The sequence below is a fragment of the Hemitrygon akajei genome, chromosome 11 (assembly GCF_048418815.1).
Source record: "Hemitrygon akajei chromosome 11, sHemAka1.3, whole genome shotgun sequence".
In the NCBI taxonomy this organism is placed as follows: Eukaryota; Metazoa; Chordata; class Chondrichthyes; order Myliobatiformes; family Dasyatidae; genus Hemitrygon; species Hemitrygon akajei.
This window is the reverse complement of record NC_133134.1, coordinates 26,901,730-26,925,153: the sequence shown is the minus strand read 5'-3', so window position 1 is coordinate 26,925,153 and position 23,424 is coordinate 26,901,730. Positions and strand designations below refer to the sequence as shown.

The 23,424-nt window shown below is 36.8% G+C and overlaps 1 protein-coding gene across 6 annotated transcripts in view; it reads left to right on the top strand.

Annotated features, from left to right (window-relative positions):
* pdxdc1 (pyridoxal-dependent decarboxylase domain containing 1) overlaps nt 1-23,424 on the top strand; it is a 90,626-nt gene that overhangs the window by 65,181 nt on the left and 2,021 nt on the right. For 5 of the 6 annotated variants that reach the window (XM_073060502.1, XM_073060504.1, XM_073060503.1 and 2 more), the window contains 11 exons: nt 2,918-2,968; nt 8,791-8,854; nt 10,310-10,398; nt 10,565-10,670; nt 11,451-11,622; nt 12,350-12,468; nt 13,618-13,739; nt 18,110-18,202; nt 20,866-20,962; nt 22,162-22,266; nt 22,569-23,309. In XM_073060502.1, coding sequence (XP_072916603.1) covers nt 2,918-2,968; nt 8,791-8,854; nt 10,310-10,398; nt 10,565-10,670; nt 11,451-11,622; nt 12,350-12,468; nt 13,618-13,739; nt 18,110-18,202; nt 20,866-20,962; nt 22,162-22,266; nt 22,569-22,873 — 1,323 coding nt within the window. In that variant the 3' untranslated portion in view covers nt 22,874-23,309. Of the gene's footprint in view, nt 1-2,917; nt 2,969-8,790; nt 8,855-10,309; nt 10,399-10,564; nt 10,671-11,450; nt 11,623-12,349; nt 12,469-13,617; nt 13,740-18,109; nt 18,203-20,865; nt 20,963-22,161; nt 22,267-22,568; nt 23,310-23,424 lie in introns of those variants that run through there. The other variant, XM_073060505.1, reaches the window with a different exon arrangement.

The window sequence follows — 23,424 nt, the reverse complement described above, 5'->3', positions numbered from 1 at the left end:
TGCGTAGGAAATAATTAAAAGTAGTTGTATGGTTCATTCGAAGTTCTAAATCACCTTCTAGATGTAACCATACTGGATGGGTGTGAGGAGTGATATTTGGAGCCTCAAAGATCAGTTATGGGAGTTGTACTCTTGTAATTTAAAATAATGCCTTGGAATCAAGAGCTCAAAGCAAAATGTTTAAACATTGATATCAATCTTGGAAGGAGGGAATTGAATCTGAAGAGAATACTAAAGTAGTACAATTTATTTGGAAGTATATATATAATTGAGTGAAAATGGATAAACTTTGATGGCGTTGCAGATCAAAAGGAAAGATGGAAATTTGAGCTAGTGAATGGTGAAATTGGGAGATGTTTTGGAATAATGAGCAATTAGTTTTAATGTAAGCACGTGTTACTGGAATAGCAACCAAAGCAAACTATTAGTCAACAAAATAATCCCCTTAATTATAGGAAATTTATTTGAGAGAGACAGAGACAGTGTGGAATGGGCCCTTCTAGTCCTTTCTTGGCCACAAAGCCATCATTTGGATAAAACTCCATCATCCAGATCATTGAGATATAATATAAAAAGAAGCTATACACCGACCCCTACAACACACCACTTGTCAGTGGCAGCCAACCAGAAAAAGCCCCCTGTATTCCTTCTTTTGCCTCCTGCCAGTCAAGTCAATCTTCCATTCATTCTAGTACCTTTCCTGTAATGCCATGGGCTCTTGTTAAGCAACCTCATGTGCAGCACCTTCTTAAGGGCTGTGTCCTGCCTGTTATTTCTTCAAAGAATTCCAATAGGTTTGTCAGCAAAGGTTCCCCTTTAGAAAACTATACTCTTTGACCTATTTTATCATGTGCCTCCAAGTACCCTGAAACCTCATTCTTAGTAATAGACTCCAAAATCTTTCCAACCACTGAAGGCTAGTCTGATGGTGGAATTGAACTCTGAACTCCAATGCCCCAAGCTGTAATAACACAGTGCTACTCATTACGCTACCTTGAGCCAAATTGCACAGTGATCAGGTAAATTCTCGAGTATTTTTGTTCAGTTTTTTGTCACTGAATCTCAAGCAAGCTTATAGGCCTTGACCAGGCAGAGGGATCATGGAGCTGGCCCATGGCACTTCATGTACTGTGGTTGTGAGGAAAATTACAAACTTGCTCTTTGCAGTTTGAAGGAAAGTTGGACAGGGTAATTGTGGAACACTAAATTAGATAAAGTAGGGCACCATAGTAGCGTAGCAATTAGCACAATGCTGCTTCATCTTTGAGGTGCTGGAGTTCAATTCTGATATCAAATTTAAGGAGTTTGTATATCCTTATATGAATATGTGGGTTTCCTCTAGTGCTCCAGTTTCCTCTCACAGTCCAAAGACGTACTAGTTAGCAGTTTAGTTGGTCATAGTTAATTTTCCTGTAATTAGACTAGCATTTAATCAGTGGGTTACTGGCAATGTGGCTAAGGGCCGGTATGACCTATTCCACACTGTATACTTATCAATCTAAATAAAGAAAGAAACAGACTTAAATAAGTGATTGACAAACTTAGTTCCTGTATCAGGATTTTCCTCTTCCTTGGAGCACAATGGAATTCAGACTAGAGGGGTTGGAAATATTTAAATCCGTTGATGTAATTATCTTCTGTTCTTGTAGATAAACTGTGGTAGAAATGATTGTCTTGTGATAGGAATTTTGTTGAGCACTTGTGTGTAATAAGGAATATGCTTTCTATTTCAATCAGAACCATTTTGGGTTTTTTTGGCTCTACTAAATTAACACTCCTGAAGTTTATCCTGTACTGCCTTCAGAATGTACCTTTATTAATACCAATTGGTTTGGACTCACTCTAGTTAAAGTGTTTAAATAATTTTATCAACATCCAAGATTAAAACTGTTGTTTGAATGAGGCATTGATGGATTCTCCCTTTGTATAAAGTGTTACGTACCCCGTAACTGGGTCACTTACCAGCAAAGATAGAGAGGTCCGTTGAAGTCTGATGGTACTATTTTAAAAAGTCTTTATTTATAAAGGGATGCAAAAATAAGGTTAATACAAACATTCAGATAATATACGTCGTCAATACTCAATCTAAAAGCGCGGGTATAGTAATAATCATCAATAAGAAATAGCTCTTATCATTTGTCTAGGGGATAATATATTGTCCGATGGAAATATAAAAGTCACTCAGTTCCTGCAGGCTTCAGCCTTTGGGGACAGCTGGGTTTTCACTACTCAGTTCCTGCAGGCTTCAGCCTTTGGGGACCGCTGGGTTTTCACTACTCAGTTCCTGCAGGCTTCAGCCTTTGGGGACCGCTGGGTTTTCACTTGTTGGAGAGAGAGAGATTTGTGAGAAAAGAAACTTGCCCGGGTCTTTTGATGAGGCCAAACCATTGAGTCGGGGGAGTTGGTTCCCCGTTGTTAGTTCAAGAAAATCGTTTCTGTGGTACCCGCCACCGGCTCCCAGGCAAGGGAACCGAACGCATGTGGCTTCCTTCAAATGGCTGCCCGCTATTACGGGATCGCTAGCGTGTCTTCTGGTGCGTCTGAGGGGCCGTCTCTACAGCTCCTCTTTTATCTTGACTCGCAGGGTAGTAGATGTCAATCAGGTTGGGGGTGATGCAATCTCTCTCTCAACCAGCCCACTTTGCCCGAGGGCTTGCACGTAGCCCAGTCCCCAATCCACAAATGTGTCTCCAAGAGACAATGGCCAATGTCGCGTTATTTTGCATCGCCGGGGTACGAGGCATCTGGCACGTCTCTCTCCCATTTCCTGGGTCCACTGACCCACCCCCCCCCCCCCCCCCCAGTGCTCTTGCGATTCTCGCAAAGGAGGGGGCTGCGGTCATAACAAAAGGAACAAAATTTGTTGGTGAAATTGGGAAGAAGTAAATGCAATAACCATTACATTTATCTTTTTCAGAGCCAAAGACTACTGGAAAACTTAAAAAAAATAAGTTCTATCAGAACCTCGGTATGTATTGTCCTCATGTGTTTTTGGCACCATATATGATTGACTCAGTAGAAGTGCTGTGTCATTATTAGAAACAAACTTTCGGACAAGTAGTAGTTCAGGGGTTTCTTTGGTTAATTATTAGTCCCTGTTGATAAAGTGGATAAATGTGATTCTGAACTAACTTGCTACTGGTACTCTAGAAATTACATTTATTTTAAGCAAACACTTTTGCAGGATGTTATGTCAGTGGAATTTTTGCAACTTTTTGCAACTCAATTATTATCGAGCAGAAAAAAGGATCTCTAAATCATTGCGTTCAGCTTTGCAAACCAATATTTCCCTGCACCTAATTTGATTTGATTCCAGTTTAAAGTATTGAGTTAGTTGACATTTACTTATATTTAAATTTCAGGTAACAAATGGCTAATAAATCCTCCGTTTTGCTGAGTAATAAATCAATGCAAATTGAATGGTCTTGTATTTGTAATACCTATTATTTTTTTAAAATTCAGAATATATTGAGCAAATCTGTCAACTCTATTTCTACAATATAGCCAAGAAAAACTTATGCATAGTGTGTAAACACCACCATAATTATTTTTCTGAATGCTTTGCAAAGAAAGTGCACGAATATTCTACTTTTTGTGTTGTATAGCTTGACATTTATGGATGTGGTTTTAATCTTCTGTTTAAGCTTTTAGACAGGAACATATAGCACATGGAAGTTGCAAGGCTGTGCAGAAATAATATCACCAGAAAATTAGCTCCTGAACAGACAGACATACTTTATTGATCCCGAGGGAAATTGGGTTTCGTTACAGTCGCACCAACCAAGAATAGTGTAGAAATATAACAATATAAAACCATAAATAATTAAATAATAGGTAAATTATGCCAAGTGGAAATAAGTCCAGGACCAGCTTATTGGCTCAGGGTGTCTGACACTCCGAGGGAGGAGTTATAAAGTTTGATGGCCACAGGCAGGAATGACTTCCTATGATGCTCAGTGTTGCATCTCAGTGGAATGAGTCTCTGGCTGAATGTACTCCTGTGCCTAACCAATACATTATGGAGTGGATGAAAGACATTGTCCAAGATGGACAAGTTAGGAGTGTTGCAGGAGATGATGTGGGTTAAGAACTTACTTGTCAAGAATATAGATGAAGAGAGTTGCTTAAGTAGTTAGGTGTAAATGGGTTGAAGTTTGAGGACAACTGCTAATGACAGGAAGTACAAATACATAGCTGCCATGGTGAGGCAGGATCAGGAATTGTTAATGTTGCAAAGAATAATACATGCAAGTGATAGAAAGAATATAGGAGTAGAGTTTCAGCCCAAGGTCAAATTGGTAAAAGTGATTGCAGAAGGTTGACTTAAGCTTTAAGTAGGCAATGCAATTTGAGCAAGGTTTTGAAGTTAGTGGGAGAAGCTAAAGGTAAAACATGGTGTGCTATTTGCTCCTTTGCTTGTTGCTTAATTTATTCATTTTTCAGAGTTTTCTCTTTTGTATATTGGAAAGGGCTTCTCATTCCGTCTCTCTCAGTGCACCTCTGCCCACCCCGCCCTGCAGGCCGGCCCCTGTCCACCCCCACTCTGCCAGCCGGTCCCTGGTGAAGAGAATTAGCTGCTTTATCAAAAGAAAATCTAGAATTTTGGTGCATACATATTTTGATTAAAGTACCAAAACTGATTATTTGGCAACTGATCGTGCATTCAGTTGTAATTATTCTAGTAGTCTGTGAATTATCTTCTAGTTATAATGTTTAATGTTTTGTAATAAAGCTGGTCTCACTAAATCATTTCAGGAAATAATCACCAAACCCAAAGAAGTGGTATTTACTGGAAAATCTGTAGGGAATATCTTGGGGGAGATTATTTTGGCAATAGTAGGTGGGATTAAAATATCTCTAGCTAAACTGTTTTGACTTGCATCTAATTCTTTTTGAACTATTAATTATATGCTGTTAAAAGATGTAAAGTGACATGATCCATTCAAATTCCAACTTTCTAACTTCAGCTATTTTTCTTTTTAGAATATTACTATCTACAATATTAATACAAATGCCCTAATTGTAATTATCTGTAGATGGCAGGGATTGGTTCATTGTACTTGTTGCGAGCTGCATGCAACGTAAGTCACTTTGCTGTAGGTTGCTTTTCAAAATGGCTGCTGATTGGAGTAATAATATGAAGTTTTCCAACAAAAGGAATATCTCCAGCTGCTGTTGCAGATAGCTTTTCAAAATGTTTACCCTAAAAATATTTCCTAAATTCAAATAGTCTAGATGATTAGATGAAATATTTCCTAGTTTGAATAGCTTAATCAAAAAATGAAGGCAGATGAACCAAATTTAAAGTTAACTATGAATCTGTTTTGGGAAAAATTGTTTTAAGGTTTCATAAGATTAATTGTTTCACAGTTTTAATGGTGATTGATTATGGTTCTTCATCCAATCACACCAAATGGTTATTTGTGATCTGTGCTGTATAGCCTTCTATCAGTACTACAAAAATATCCCCATTGAAGCATTTAGCTCCAAGTGTTTGTCATTGCAAGCATATATGAAATTTATATTCTGTAAATTCTATTTGAAAATTTTGTGGATTGTAAATGGATCATGTGCAAATTATTCCTATTGGCTGTTCTTTTGTATACTAATAGTACTTCGAATGCTCACTGTCAGTCAGACTTTTTACAAGTTGCTGGATGTGCATGGCAAGTTATGCATGTAATGAAATGTTTATTTTATTTTGTTAGAGAAAATGGTAAAAAGTTTACTAATTGCATGGCAATGAAAGGCCTTTGACATATCAAAGAACATAATGAAAGCATGCTGTTAAATACTTTATACAATAATGTAAACAACTACAGTGACAGGATGGATAAAAGATCAAAATGTATTTAAAGCCTGTGTTAATCCTTTGCCTTCAGAGTCCTATCATATATTTAAGCATAAAGTTTCATATCCTGTCAGAAATTTATTAAGGTTGCTCACTTTTTAGCTTTTTAAAATTAATGTAAACAATGATTTTAAGGCATACTTTTTTACACAAAAAGCTAATATTATAATCAAAACTTATAGATGTTTTTTCTGATGGCAAAGTTTTAAACAGTCTATTATTGCACCATTCATCAGATCTTTGCAGCAGTAGATTCAGATTCCATCCCAATTAAGAATAGCTACAGTAAGGCAGGGAAACTTATGGAATCCTGAAATTATTCTCACAATTGAAGTTGCTTGTTCATCACAATTTTACTTCTGTGTCATCTGTTGATGATTCTAAAGCTGCTGATGCTCGTATTTGGCTTTATTCTTATTCTTTTATTAAGTATCAGTTAGGTAAATATGTTGTTGTTCACCCAATCCCAGTATTTATCATCTTGAAACAATATACTGCAAAGCCTTGTAATTTGGTAACTTTAATGTTAAATGGGATCATGACAGCAGTGATACTGTGTTGATAATAAAACATTATTCCAGTAGGTAAAAGGAAATTATTAGACAAGATTTGTTGTTAATTTCCCAAACAAATAATCAAGCATATATTGTAATAATAGACACTTGAACTTGAACCCCAATCGTATTGAGTTCTAAGAATGGAGCTAAAGTAAGGCAAGGTTAGTTTTGACAAGAACTAAAATATTAATATTCATGTTTGTCTTCCATACTTCTGTTTGGTTTGGCAGTTGTAGTGTAGGAACAACAGGTGTTCCTCCTGTAGCCCCAATAAGCAAAGCTGGAATTTTATGTATTATCACCTATTTATTTAAGTTTATTTAAACAAAAAAAATTGTAGACTTCTAAAGTTTTTCCAGCTAATTCAAATTCAGACACTGCTTTAAACTGCATTAACTACTTGCAAAGTTGCATCTCAGGTGGAAAATAGGACTGATGACTAAAGGATCATTCATAAATGTGGACTGTCAGAAATTATTGAAGGATGGATGAAAAATATATACTTTGGTGTGCTTGCAAGGGAAAGCATGGAGAACAAATTAATTGGAGTGGGAGCTTACAAGGAAAAGTTTTGGAACTTGGTCTAATGCAGGCAGGTGGGTGAGTAGAAAAACAAGAATAGAGATAGATAGAGAGATCCAAATGTGGATGTGGTTGTAATATATTCACTGGGAAAACTTGGATGTAAGTGTGAGACAAGGGTTTGCCTTTATACAAGGTGAAAGTAAGATTATTTTGTTTTAAGTACCTTGTTTCTGGAAACAGAAAAAGTATAGATGAATCAAATCCATACATAATCAGAATGATTGAAGTAGGGAGTTGGAAATAAGTGATTTTGTTGATCATTTGTATGAAGCTTCTGGGCTATTTAGAATACTAAGGTCTTGTAATCTTCGGATTTAGCCTGATTGGGTGTATAGAGAAGGAATTGAAATAGGGAATAAGATAGCAAAGGTGAAATTTGGAAGTGAAAATAATGACAGAGGATAAAATAATTACTTTGAACTTTATTTTAATATAGTTAATTTTATGTTCGTGAAACAATTTTTATAATCAACAACACATTTTTCACTGCCTCATAGTTTCCTCTTTCCATCCAACAGTCAAGTCCTAATTCTTGCTATATATTTTTCTTTCCTTGTCAAATTCCTTTCTGTTCCCTTCTCTTCTGAAGACGTTAATTCCTTGCTGGATGCCGCTCACCTATTAGTACTTCGTTCAGTTGGCCTTTCATGTCAGCCATGACGGTGAGTGCCAGCAGGATAATCAGTTGTTGGAAACATCGGTTTGATATTGTCTTCACCTGAGGTCCTCATAGCAGCATCCAGCAAAGGCTGCTGGATAACTGTCGGGAGAAGCACATTTTGGCTAACCCTCTTAAAATTGAAAGCATTGAATTTCCCTATAAGAAATCTAATTTGGCTCAGCATCAAAGATCTAACTTCATAATCCCTTTCCTAATGTATTGGGGAATCCAGTGTTTTGCTATGCATTATTGTCTTTATCTTTTTGTTGACATTTTTTTTAAAAAAAATCATTTTAATGTTCTGACTTGTCTGTTTTCTAATGCTGAATTGACCTAACCACCATTCCAGAACTGACATCCACATTACTCCCTTGACTGGCCGAAAGTTGCTTTTAATGTGGTTCTTTCAAAAGTCATGTGTTAGGTTATTAGCAATGAACCTACACATCAGACAAGTGAGTTTCTTGCTAAGTGTTGCATTTGCTCAGTGAAAGAACACTCTGAATGTGCTTATTTAATTGTTGCCATTCAGTTATGTAGTTAATGCTGCAAGGTTAATTCTGTTCAGTAAAATGGCAGAACATTTGGATATCAGGGATCATGCATGGATGTTATGTCTGTAATAAGGAAGTACAAAATAATATTGATTGTAGTATTTTTTATATTTTTAAACTCCCAGGATGGAGCATGTTTATGTGGATCCCACTGCATCAGTCTTTATATTTTTAGTCCTTTAACCTTAAGGAAAATAACTCCTAAAATTAGAAAATGTCAAAGGCTTTTTATTACTACTTTTAGATCATATTTGCAGTTTTGTGTTTGAAATAAGGATTGAATTGGAATCTAAGAGCATTTATGGTTAGAAATTGGTTTATGGGCTCTGTTCACCTGTTGTATTGTGATCAAAGTAGATTTCAGTGTGTTTAGAATCAGACTGAGAGAACAATTTTAAGTACCGGTTCTCTTTCAATATTAGTGGTTAGATTTTACCATAAAGATCATTGCAACTAATTGATAAATTTGATTTTGGTTTTAAAACTGAGTCCAGTAGTCATGTCCATAAACCAAATATTCAAATATTATTTATTTTTAATATTGATGGGGGACTTAATGTTTCTTTTCTTTTTAATCACAAGGTTGAAGATGAACTGAATTCTCCGGTGGTAGTTTTCAGATTTGTCCAAGAACAGCCAAAATCTGGTAAGAAGTCTTGACACAATTCATGTTTGGCAATTACTGTTTAGTTCATTAAATCTCTATTACCATCAGTCACTAAAATGTAGTATTTCATGCTTAAAATGGAATACTTATGAGTCAGTTTAACTCACTTATTTCTATATTAAGTTTCAAAACCTTTCTTTAGAACTTCAGCACATAATTTAGTAGTAGTGAGGGATGGTGGTCAATTTCTGTCTTCTGGGCGAAGTATTAAATCTCTCTGTGCCTCTTCACTTGCCACAGGATAAATTATTATATCATTGGATCTCCATTGCTTACATAGGTAAATTTGTCTATTCTGTGACAAGAGTGGAAGTGAGGTTCTGATTGTTGAGAGCTGTGCATTTTTGGGGAATGTACTGCTTTGGGGTAAATGTGACTATCTATTCAGATAGTAATGCCATGGATAGTCCAAGAAAAAATGTGTTTGCATGCATGGTCTCAGAAATGAGAATCTTGGATAATGATGATCTGTGAGCATTGGGTTGGTAGGGTGATAGTACCAGACTGAATACTAATTCAAGTGTAGATAGAAATAATTAAGTTTCAGCTTCTGTCAGATCTTCAGGACACAAGAATACAAGAAAATCAGAGCAAGAAGAGGCCACCCTCAAGCTACCCCATCATTTAATGTGATTGTGGCTATTCTGTGCAGGTCACAACTCCTCTTCTGTGTTAATTCTTCATACCTCTCTCCTTCTCAATCTATCAAATATTTGTCCACCTCCACTTTAAGTATTTCTAATGATCTAGTTTACACCACCTGCTAGGCAAAGAATTCTAGAGATCACCGTCCTCTGCAAGAAGAAATTCCTAGATATCTCAGTTTTAAATGACCAGTACCTTATCTTGCCCCTTGTTCAAGACGTACCACATAGTGAAAACATTGACATTTACCCCTGTTAAGCCCTTTTAGGATCTTGTCTGTTTGATAAGGTCACTCAAACACAAGGAAATCTGCAGATGCTGGAAATTCAAGCAACACATACAAAATGCTGGTGGAACGCAGCAGGCCAGGCAGCATCTATTGGAAGAAGTACAGTTGACGGTTCAGGCCGAGACCCTTTGTCAGGACTGAAGTATTTACCAGTATTTGATTCATAGCTTTCTATAACTTCACAACTTGGAACATTCATCTTCACTACCCATACAGCCATTGTATTCCAGGTCCCTCTGGGTGGGAAAAGTTCTTCCTAGGATTTCTTGTAAACCTGCTACCTCTTACCCTAAGCCCGTGCCCTCTAACTAGGCAGCTATGCAAAAGGGAATGGTTTCCTGTCAATACGACTCATAATTTTGCATACCTTTATTGGTATTTCTGCCCTCCCCCAACCCCACTAGCTTCCTGAACTCCAGGGAATTTTGAGAAAAGTAATAAATCCAAACACACCTGCAGAAATTCTTTGTAACTTCTGATCTTTTTATGAACTATTTCAGTTCTAAATGGGGCTCAATATCAAACCACTGCAGCTCAAGAATCCATGAAAGACTGTGAAAGTGAGATTGGGGATGCACTGAATCGTTGGGTAAGAATTTAATATAAAATTGGTGTTTTATTAAATGAATTCATCTTATCACAGATTGTCATAAAATTTAATATCTTTTTCGATCAATTACAACTTAAGAAATTCAAAATAAGTTAATAGTAAATAATTTTTTTAAATACTTGGTACTTTGTATTTCCATTAACAGTTAGGAGAACAGCTCGGGCAATTGGTTCCAACAAGTGGTATAAATGTTGTTGAACTTGAAGATGAGGGAGTCTGCATCCGATTTAGTCCATTGATGACAGCAGCAGGTGAGTGAAGAATATCTTAGGTTTGGCAACTAGTGTAACTTTTTTTTCTTAAGTTTCTTATAGTCATCTTGAGTTAACATAAATTTTGGGCTTTTGCTCTGTGATATTGGATATTTATCTTACCTCTGGTTGTAAAGGATTCCAGACAGAATTAAAAAAAGGAACTTTCCAAGTAACAACTTTGTCTGAATTCAATTTTAGATGACAGGACAAAATTGTGGTAGTAGCCCGCTACCACTACTTCACTCAGTCTGTAGCTAGAGCTGTACACAGTATTGAACTACTAAATGTATACCAGAGTTTTTTACCTGAGCCATTTTACAGTGCAGTTTCTGGTGCTGATTCCAGTGGTCTGCTGCAATCAATGGGGTCTATAGAAATATTAGACAGGATGAAATCTTCCACATTTTCATGAAAAGGTTTCACCAGTTTTCTTCTGTATGCATAAATTTAGACCTGTATTGGTCTCATTTCATTAATATTTTATCTTTATACTCATTTTATACTCCTTATCAATTTGTTTATCTTGTATTCTTTGTTTCATGTTAAAATGCTATTTGAACATTTTAATGTATTTGAATACAGATAGATATTCAATTAAATTATCACAATGAATTAATAGACTTTTGTTTAAAAATGTTGCATGTTTATGAAAGAATTTACTTCATTTAATCTTAGATCTATAAAAAATCTGTATTGTGTGATGTTTAATGAACATTTATTTGGTATTTTGTATTCTTTTGCCATTTACTCTATAAAGAGATTCACATATTTTTCCAGTTTTAAACACCAAGCCTGAACATGTGGACCAATTGGCTGAACATCTGAAAACAAAAATTCCCATTCTTATTAGCACCTTGCAACTCCGAGAAGAATTTAAACAGGAGGTCTACAGGACAACTGGCCTTTCATACATTGAAGATCTGAGTTGGCCTGGATTAGGTGCTATACGGTAAGCCTTGCAAAATGTGTCTAATCAAAAATATTTTTCCTGGATATACCTACAAGATATGCATTGTAGTCAATTATAGTGACAAGAATAAGAATGTAGAGAAACCCATGTTGTGTGTTTCTAAATCCAGACTCTACAAGCCAATAATATTATCTAATAAATTGGACCATGAAATTAACATAAACTAAAATACTCCTGATCAGTCTGAAGTACAAAATTGTCCCAAGATCTCCTTGCCCAATACCATTAGTTACTTGGAGTATTAGAAAATATTTTTGCTTCCTCATTAATAAATATGTCCTTCCTCTGGTCTGCTTAAATATGGTGTCTGGTATCATTGCAGTTATAGTTCCCATGATTGATAAATTGAATTGATGATTGATAAATTGATAAATTCTCATATTGAAATATCTTAACCATGTTTATTTTTGCATATTTTCTCACTTATTTGAGAAATTCTCGCACCAAAACAGGGGTTCCAAATCTTTTTTCTGCCATGGACCAGTACCATTAAGCAAGGTGTCTGTGGAGCCCAGGTTGGGAATCCCTATTTCAAAACAATAATATTTATTCTTCTCTCCCATTGTAGTCCTCTCCATTGGAATGGACTACTTTTGAATCCTCCCAAAACTTAAACACAAATGTGAAATGCTAGCTTAGTCAACAGACAACCAATGAGTTGCACAGAGTTCAAATAATAATACTGAACTATGTAAATTACCTGCAGGTATGAAATTAACAATGAAGACCCTGACCCTGAGAAACATTTAATGGAGATGGAAAAAATTGCCATAGGATTACTAAAGAAATTGAAGGAACTTGACTCTGATGTGCTGTTCTCAACAGGTTTGAATATTCTTCCATCTGTAGGATTAAATGTATAAAGCAAATTGGGTAGAAAATGTGCAGCATAGTTACTTAACTGCCCTAATATCCAGAGACCAGGATGGAACATTAATTCAAATCCCATTGTGGCAGGTGGTGAATTTAAATTGGGATCAGTAATAGTGACCCTGAAACTACTGTTTTAAAACCCATCTAGTTCATAAACATCTAACTACATGTGGACCCAGACCTCCTAATGTGTGGTTTAGAGCACAGTACTTCAAAATGACTTCATAAGTCACTTTGTCCAGAACTGTTAGGGATGGGTATTAAAGTCTCAAAACTCAGATCCTGTGAGCAATTTAAAAAAAAGATTTATCCATTTCTGATATGGGAAGAGTACATAGGAGAGCAAAACATTGTAAAGGAGAAGAAATAGAGGGTGAGATTATTCTACAGTATAAGGGCGTTGGGTGAAATCCTAGTTAGCAGGATTTCTGTTCTAATTTCCTTTAAAAGTTAATAAGCTTTGAGGAAGAAACTTGCTTCTGCAGATTTTTTTGCAGTCTGAATTTTAAAAAAAATTGCTGTAAACCTCAACAGGTCAGGCAATCCCAGCAGATAGAAAAGCAGTTAGTTTTAGATCCAAAACCCTTCATCAGAACTCATTGGTGTCATATCATTGGTTAAAATCGCAGCAAGTAATTATTTTGGCTTGCAGGCAGTGTTTCCGATTTAGAAGTTTGTTTCTTCTAACCTAAACTTTTCAGGGTTGAATCCAGTACATCTGACTTGGATGCAGTTCTGTATGAAGCAGTGAGTGCTTCATTGCAAGTTAGCCGTGTTGATAAGTGACAGTATGGGATGGAACAAGGATAAAAGCTTTGTATGTTATATCCTTTTAACAAAACTCCTGTGCACTTGCTTGTCATTCAGGCACTCACTTTATGGTTGTACAAAACTGACCAGAAGAAAAGTGTTTGATTTGATGTATTAAAATGGAAATGAAGACATTTTATAATATTTGCATAGATTTGTAGAAAAAGAATGTTGTACTTAATACTGAAAATGGAAATTTACTTATTTGAGGGATATTATAATTACAATTTTGGCTAATTTCTTATCCCATATACAACAGTTAATATTCACTTTGATATTTTGAATTTGCAGGGCCTGAGTTTGGAGGGGAGAAGAATGCCATTTATATTGGTATGGTAACTGATAATTTAGATGTGCCAGAACTTGTGGAGACCATTGCCACAACAGGGAAAGAAATAGAGGAAAGTTCAAAGGTCTGTACAGCAGTTTCAGTTGTCCTTTGTCAGCCAATTTACCGTAGATTCCGGACTACAGAGCGCACCTGATTAAAAGCCGCTGGCTCTAATTTTAGAAATAAAATCAATTTTTTAATTGTAAAGGCCGCATCGGATTTTAGGCCGCACCGGATTTTCGGCCGCAGGTGTCCCACGTTGTAATATGAGATATTTACACAGAAAGATATTACACGTGAGGATTTTTTAACTTTTAATTAAATCCATATGGTAACAAAAACAAATACATATTGCAAATGCTTTTTTTCGAACCGTGCCCGTAACGCGGCTACTTTTAAATATACGTTGCGTATACTTCTTTACTGAACAACATTCCAATATCTCCTAACGACTGGTAAAAAATATATATACTGCAGCCTACCAGGAAAAGTTATTGATCGCCTTTAACTTAAAAGCAGCGTTTCGCTCCGCCGCTCGACCGCCGCCTTTCCGTTTATCGCAAACGGCATTTTTCCCACAAGACACCGCGAAACCGGGTGTGACGTCATAGCATCCCGCGATGTAGTACAGAAAACAAATATAGTTAAAACTCTTCTAACTTTAACTAGAAAATGAATTACTAAGCGAAAATATTATAAACTAAATAACTGCCATAAGGCAGCACAATGCTTCGAGTGTTTTCCATGTTGATGAGGGTGAGTACAAATGACTGATTTACAATAATTTAATTGTGAAAGTGCGCTTGATTTATCATACAATTTCATTGGACCTCTGTGAACAACTCATCAATTTTATTGGTCTACTGTTACGAGGCAAAATGTTTACGAGGCGGCATGAAAAAAATCATGTATTAGCCGCACCGTATTAAAGGCCGCAAAGTTCAAAGCTGTTCAAAATGTGGGGGAAAAGTAGCGGCTTAAAATCCGGAATCTACGGTAATTTGTTTGATATAGAGTGGTACAGCACAATAGAGAACAGGCCTTTTGGCCCAGAAGATTGTGCCAACCTTTTACCCCACTCCAAGGTCGATCTAAGTCTTCCCTCTCAGATAGTAAAAAAATTTACCTTTTCAAAACTTAATTATGTATTGGTAGCTATAACATTCTTTATAATTGTTCAAAATGCATTTAAAATTAACAGCATTGTTCTTCAAGAAGTTGTACTGTATTATCCAGAAGGTGCAGTGCACAACATTCAAGTTGCCACTCAGTACTTGTCATTTTAGGAGTACAGAAGCTTGCTTCTGTCCCATTCAGCCATTAACAGTCTTTCCTTTAGGCATGCCATCTGTTCTAAGGAATCCCTGATGTAACTCCAGTGCAGCAGAAGTGTGTAAAACCAGAAATGATGTTATAAAGGTGAGACACCACCCTTCCTAATTCCCATCCAACAAGTCTTATGGGTCAGTCTGTTCTGGGATTATGAGCCTAAGTCCAGATTGAATTCCTTCTCTTGTCCAGGTTCCTTCCTGGTACTAGCTACAATTACAGTGAGCTCTTACGGCACAGTGAGTTGCAGTGAAGTTCCTTCCATTTGTAATTGTTATTAAAGTCTGAAGTATGCACAACTTGAAACATCAATTGCACTTAGAAATAGTAGAACCATGGAACATTGCAGCACAGAAACAGGCCTTTTGGCTCTTCTTGGCTGTGCTGAACCATTTTTCTGCCTAGTCCCGCTGACCTACACCTGGGCCATATCCCTCCAAACCCCTCTCATCCATATACCTGTCCAAGTTTTTCTTAATGTCAAAAGTGGTGAGCCCGCATTCACCACTTCATCTGGCAGCTCATTCCACACTCCCACCACTCTCTGCGTGAAGAAGCCCCCCCCCTAATGTTTTCTTTGAACTTTCCCCCCTTCACCCTTAACCCATGACCTTTTTTTTTCTCCCCTGGCTTCTGTGGAAAAATCCTGCTTGCATTCACTCTATCTATACCCATCATAATTTTATACACCTCTATCAAATCACCCCTCATTCTCCTACGCTCCAGGGAATAAAGTCCTAACCTATTCAACCTTCCTCTGTAACTCAGTTTCTCAAGTCCCAGCAACTTCCTTGTAAACCTTCTTTGCACTCTTTCAACCTTATTAATATCCTTCCTGTAATTAGGTGACCAAAATTGCACACAATACTCCAAATTCAGTCTCACCAATGTCTTATACAACCTCACCATTACATTCCAACTCTTATACTCAATACTTTGATTTATAAAGGCCAATGCACCAAAAGCTTTCTTTACAACCCTATCTACTTGTGAAGCCACTTTTAGGGAATTATGTACCTGTACTCCCAGATCCCTCTGCTCTACTGCACTCCTCAGTGTCCTACCATTTACCTTGTATGTTTTACCTTCCAAAGTGCAATACCTCATACTTGTCCACATTAAACTCCATCTGCCATTTTTCAGCCCATTCTTCCAACTGGTCCAAATCCCTCTGCAAGTTTTGAAAACCTTCCTTACTGTCCACTACACCTCCAATCTTTGTATCATCAGCAAATTTGCTGATCCAATTTACCACATTATCATCCAGATCATTGATATAGATGACAAACAACAATGGACCCAGCACTGATCCCTGTGGCACACCACTTGTCACAGGCCTCCACTCAGAGTAGCAATCCTCCACTACCACTCTCTGGCTTCTTCCATTGAGCCAATGTCTAATCCAATTTACTACCTCTCCATGTATACCTAGCGATTGAATCTTCCTAACTAACCTCCCATGCGGGACCTTGTCAAAGGCCTTACTGAAGCCCATGTATACAACATCCACTGCCTTCCCTTCATCCACTTTCCTGGTAACTTCCTCGAAAAACTGTAATAGATTGGTTAAACGTGACCTACCACGCACAAAGCCATGCTGACTTTTTCTAATAAGTCCCTGTCTATCCAAACACTTGTAGATCCTATCTCTTAGTATTCCTTCCAGTAATTTACCTACCACCGATGTCAAACTTACCGGCCTATAATTTCCCGGCTTACTTTTTGAGCCTTTTTTAAACAACGGAACTACATGAGCTATCCTCCAGTCCTCCGGCACCTGACCCGAGAATATCGACATTTTAATTATTTCTGCCAGGGCCCCTGCAATTTCAACACTAGTCTCCTTCAAGGTCCGAGGGAATACCCTGTCAGGTCCTGGGGATTTATCTACTCTGATTTACCTCAAGACAGCAAGCACCTCCTCCTCTTTAATCTGTATAAGTTCCATGACCTCCCTACTTGTTTGCCTTGTTTCCATAGACTCCATTCCAGTCTCCTTAGTAAATACAGATGCAAAAAAACCATTTAATATCTCTCCCATTTCTTTTGGTTCCATACGTAGTCGACCATTCTGATCTTCAAGAGGACCAATTTTATCCCTTACTATCCTTTTGCTCTTAACATACCTGTAGAAGCTCTTAGGATTATCCTTCACCCTGACTGCCAAAGCAACCTCATGTCTTCTTTTAGCCCTCCTGATTTCTTTCTTAAGTAATTACACACATCTGAATTAGAACCTTGAGAAATTACCCAGCTCCTCCACCTTTTCTACTTATCATCAAACTATACCTGTCTTAACACTTTTGTATTGGATTTGTATCAGGGATTCCTTAGAACAGATGGCATGCCTCAAGCTAAGTACTTTGAACATTGACTACTTCCTCCATCTTTTGGAGAGTGTTGGAGGGAATTGCCACACTCTGGGAGAATTGTTTTTCTGCTTATCTATCTTAAATGGTTATTCCATTGTCCCCCACTGTTGTAACAGTGCATTTTTATATTTATATAATACGTGCACGCGCGCACGCACACACAGCACACACTCTGGGGTACAATTAATGAGGAATTGTTGAATTTTGGTATTAGATCAATTTCAGTCAGTGGCATTAGCAGTTTCCCATTATCCCTGTCAATGCAGCTTATCCTTCCTGGAAGACTGCTAAGTTGTCATCCATGAAGAACAAACAACCAGTTCTTTAGCACTGCAGCACATTGATTAGTAACACTTGGTGACCAACATTGCACTCAGAGTGTGAAATGAGATAAAGCCAGTGACAATTGAGGGTGACAATAAATGAATGAAGTGCTGCCTAGAGGGAAGCAACAGTGTAACTGGGAAATTAAAGCTTTCATGTGCTTTATTTCTGCAAAGTAGTCTAACAGTGAAAAATCATCAGAAATTTAAATGTTGGCTTTTTAAAGGTTTTTTTTCTTATTTTTCACTTTTTGAACAGGATGGACCATGAGTTTTTTCCTTGTTTAGTTGCATTAGTCTATGGGTTGAGCAGAGACACACAAATTCAAGTCTCTGGTAAAATGTGGCATAATTAAAGAAATATTTGGACTTTTAATGTTCAGTTCAGGCACCAACGATATTATCTAAACTCTGTATTTGTTTTGAAGTTGTTGGAGAACATGACTGAGATAGTCCGAAAAGGAATTGTTGAAGCAGAGCAACAGCTCCAAAAGGCCAGTGAGGATAAACTCCTTGAAGAAGTAGGTACAAATACTTCAGCTAATGTTTCAGAATACTGAATTTTATTTTTTTGAATGCAAAAGCAAAATTAGCCACATGCTGGTATTCTGAAATTGAAGCAAATATTGCACCAAATAGTAGATTAGGCACCATTTATAAGGAAGGAGAATATTATTGTGATATCTTTCTCCATGGATACTTCCTAAACTGCTGCGTGTTTCCTGCATTTTTTTTTGTTCTAAACATAATTGGTAACAATGTAGATTGCACCTTTAATGAGTAGTATGTATTTTTACCCAATGAAATGTTGATATTTGTATCATTTCATTAAAAATCTTCAAGTTAGCTCTTTAAAAAATCACAGCCTAGTTATATTAATTGATACAAAATGTAGTGCTAGAGCTATGTGTAGAAGTAGAACATTACAATTCAAACCTGAGTTTTGACAGTCTTTCCAATCATGCTTCTTGGCTCTCTTCAAATTTGAAAATAAGAATTGTGTAAATTATTGCTGCTCTCTTCCAGTGCCGGAAGAGCAGACAACGTAATTCTGATGTCACTAGAGTTTATTTTCACTGGTCCAAACTAGTACTGTTACGTACCCCGTAACTGGGTGTCTTACCAGCAAAGATAGAAGTATCCGTTGGAGTCTGGTACTATTTTCAAAACAGTGTTTATTAGTAAAATATACAAATCAATATCACCAATGCAAATATACAGATAATACACGTTAGCAATACTAAACCTAAAAGTGTGGGTATAATAATAATCAATAATAAACAAGCTCTATCGTTGTCTAGGGGATAATGAATTATCATGGGAAAATATAAAGTTCAGTTCAGTTCATGTAGGCTGAGGTAGTTGTTGATTCTTTTGTTGTAACCGTTGGAGGGAGAGAGAGAGGGTGAGCAAACAGTGACAGCTACAGTCATTCAAACCTTCCTTTACTTTCTTGATCCATCGATGTGTTGTTGTGGCCATTCAGGTATGACCCCTCTGTCCTTTAGCTAGACCATTCTTCTATGGTGGACTCGTCACCCAGGCAAGGGTGGACACACACACAAGCCCCCACTGGCCTCGCTATAAACACCGTGAGTTAAAATTGACCGATCCTTCGTTCGGTCTCCGATGCCCCCACACTCTTGGTGCGTCTGAGGGGTGTCTCCCCAGACCTCACTTTTATCCCTACTCACAGGGTCTCAGATGTCAATCAGTTTTGAATGGCTTAGTCCATCAAACCAGCCCACTCCGGCTGTCCACTGAGGAATTTTAATGAACAGAATAGTACCAAGTAAACAACCCTCTCCGGAGCCGTAAGTCTTACAGGAGTCATAATATGGTGGAACAACGAGTCTCTTCCTCCCTGTGTTATCTCTCCCTTATCTGAAGCAAATGTTCCAGTCCAAGTATGTTTTTGGTCCATCTCTTTCTCTCTCATTAGCAGCCTTGCAACAGTAACAGTTTGTAATTCTCCCGGGGAGGGGACATGGGCAACCCTACACCCTTCTGCCCATCAGAGTTGTTCATCCTTCGTAACAGTACTCATTATATCACTCCAACTTCCGTAACAAAGTTTGTGCATGTAAAAAAAAAATAGCAAAAATGACAAAGTAGAACGACAGAACTTTATCATATGAGTTTTATAACAGCCGGAGAAAAGCTGTCCTTGACTCTGCTGGTTTCTGTTCTCAAGCTTTTGAATCTACTGCCCTATGGAAGATGGAAGAAGAGAACAACCAGGATGTGAGGAGTCTTTGATTATGTTGGCTGATTTTCCAAGGCAGCAGGAAGTGTAGACAAGAGTCAGTGGAGGGGAGTTTTTTTTTGTTGGACTTGTCTGTGTTCACAACTTTTTGCAAGTTCTCATGATCTTGGGTAGAGTAGTTGCTATGCCAAGCTGTGATGCATCCAGAAAGAATGCTTTCTTTGATGCATCTTTAAAATATTAGTGAGGTCATTATTAACAGGCCAAATTTCCTTAGCCTTCTGTGGAAGTGAAGTAACAGTGTGCTTTTTTAGCCATAGCACCTACATGGCTCACTGAGCCAGAACAAATTGGAGATATTTACACCTAGGAACATGAAGCTCACAACTATATACACCTTAGAACAATTAGAGATTGAGCTGTGTACTCCATCCTGCTTCCTTAAGTCAGCTCATTTGTTCTGCTAACTTTGAGACAAAGGTTGTTGTCTTGATACCATGTCATGTCTTAATGTTAACCAATGCATTTTATGCTGTTTTGGAATGTGTGAAAATGTTCAAGAACTGCTAGGCATATCCACAGTAGGAATTGACATTCAGTGAGCTTTGAAGGACATTATTAAAAATAATTGTTTTTTGAAATTATTTCAGCTGAATTTTGTTAGAATATTTGCCCTTGGGGAGCAAAAGTAATTCTACAGGCAAATTCTCATAAATGTCAGTCTGAGAAGAATGAGTATGGTTTTTTATTTTAATGTAAAATGTTTTGTTTTAATACCAGTAATTTGATTTTAATGTGAGCTGACATTTCAAACATACCTAGAGACTTAATAATTGCAAATTAATTTACACCTTGAAGCTGGTGATAACAGTATTATCCATCAGCTTCAAGTTTAATAGCACAGGCCAATTTTAAATAAAGACAAGAATATAACTATTTATATTTGCTTATTTATTGTCATTTTCTACCTTTTTGAAGGGAGTTCTGCGACAGATTCCTGTAGTTGGCTCAATGCTGAATTGGCTGTCTCCAATACAGAGCTCAATTAAAGGAAGATCATTTAATCTTGCAGGAGGTGAGATAACAGTTGTGTTAATGCTTTTTCTTAATTATACTCTAGGTTTCATAATTCATTCAAAACTTTCTCTCAATGAATTAAATACTTTAACAATGGTTCTGATCCAATATAATTTTAATTCTATCCATATCATAAAATTTGATAATTATCAGAATCCCTGAAGTTCAGGGATTTTGACTGGGTGAAGATAATGGTTATATTTCCAAGTACAGATGGTGTGGTAGAGTGTAACTTGCAGATGTGATGTCCTCGTCAATCTAAATGGTGGCGGTCATGTGCTTGGGAGATAATGGATTCCATTTTGCCTGTGTTTTATACTCAGTATTGGCTTGGTGGGTACCGTCCTCACCATCAAATAAGGTGATTCTATTCCAGAGTTAACCAAGAGAATTGATTGTAGGGGCTCTGGCTGATTTTTCTCCTCCCCTGCATTTGGTTTCTTGTTACATTTGGAAGGGAAATGGAAAATTAATCAGGTGATGTTCCTGAAGTTGAACTTGTGTATGTTACAGTACAAGTTTTCACCAGCTGTACCAGTTTAAGATACAAAGTGCAATCCAACCATCAGTTCCACCATTTTGCAATCTGACTGGTTTAGGGGATCTCCACTTAGCAAATTGATGCCATCCATCTTTAAGCATTATTGATAATTATTTCAACATGAGGCAAATACAACATAGAGCATTTTTTCCATCAGTACAAGATGGCACTTTATTTTAATAACAGGACAGAATCCTCAATACAGATCAAAACATGTTAAATGAGTACAAATATATATTGCTGAATATGCATCAGTTACTAAAAAAACTTATTTTAGCATATCTTTATTTAAATACTAGAAAACATTCTTGCTTTTAGTTGAGCACGAGTACTGTTTGATTGAAATGTTGCAAAATCAGTGTAGTGTTTGTTAATTTTCCATGTTACATGTAAACACCTCTTATTCTACCCTGAACCTCAGGTTTTACTATTTCTGCTCTTTTTAACATTTTAGTTAATTTTCCTTTCTGAAGCATCACCAATTTTTTGGGAGAGTTAGCCACTGCTGATAGGTGCATTTGACCTCAATAAATGGATATCCAATTTTTAATAATCTAGCTAGAAAGTTATCTTTGAATTTGTATGTTAACATTGAGTTTAAGGTTTATAATAATGTCAACATTTTCCCTGTTTTTCATTTTATCTTGGTTTTGCAGGTTTACTGGAATCCACAGAGAACGTGCTTGCAACAAAAGCCCAGACTTCTCAAGAAACCCCACCTGCAACACCCTCAGTAGTTGGTACTAAACATAAATTACCAGGTGTGTTTTTGGTTTTCATATTCTTGAGTTTGTTAGCTCTACGGATCAATAATTAGTTTAAATAACATTTGTTTATATTTAATTTCAAAATTAATAAGTGTGATTTTGAAAGTTATTTTTTAAAGTAAAATCAATGGAACAATGAAACCAACATAAAACAAAAATATAGAAATGGGGGGTGAAGGAACTGCAATTGCTCAAAAGTTGATGTATTGTCTTATTAGTCAGAACCTATTCAAATCTTTAAACTGATTAAGTTACTAGTATCAATGACAGCCACATTATGCAACTTGTGCCTTCAGGCCAGAAAATGTTTAGAAGGTCATCCAAGACTTCTGCTTCAGATATGATCAGTGAAACTTCTTCAGTGAGTCACACAGAGGAAGTGGAGGAATCCAAAGTCAAAGATGAAGAAACCAGACTTGACTTTGAAAATGATGTTCACAAAGCCTCTGAATCTTCTCCTCCGATGAATGATAACTTGGAACTTCCTTCAGACTGTGACCCAGAAAAGACTGATACAAGTGGTATCAACATACCAGTGGTTCATCCAAGCTCTGTACCAACAGAAGCTGACGAAAATGTGGAGAAAGAAAGTCTTAGATAAAACAACTAAAAACACTTTTTTTTAGCAGTAAGACCTCAAATTGGGAAAAATGGATTCTTTAAGTGAACTGTGCCATATAATACAGTATGACACTACTGTTAAATGCCTTTAATTAGGATTTGCACATGACTGTGACATGACTAGGAATTTCATGTTTCCCCATTGGAAGTTTGATTTTAACTCTAGTGGAGGCAGGGAAGTGGGGTGAATCTTAAGTGCAATTGTTCGGTTTTCTGTAAAATGCTAAGAAACTGATACTTTCCTTCCTACATTGCTGTAGAATGAAGTATGCTAATTTCCCTATGAATAGGTTAAACTGTAATTACTTTTAAAATTAAAACTATTGCTGTTAATTTTGCACATGGGTGATTTTGTCCTTTAACTGTACATTCTCTGTACATCTTAATTTAAAAATAAAGCCTATGCTTGAATGTAATTTAAGCTTCAAGCAAATATTGTTTGGATTTTTAGTTCACAAAAATCAATTAAATTATTTGAATGAAATTGAGGTTCATTTGGGGAAAAATCCAGCATATATGGTTTTAAAGGTA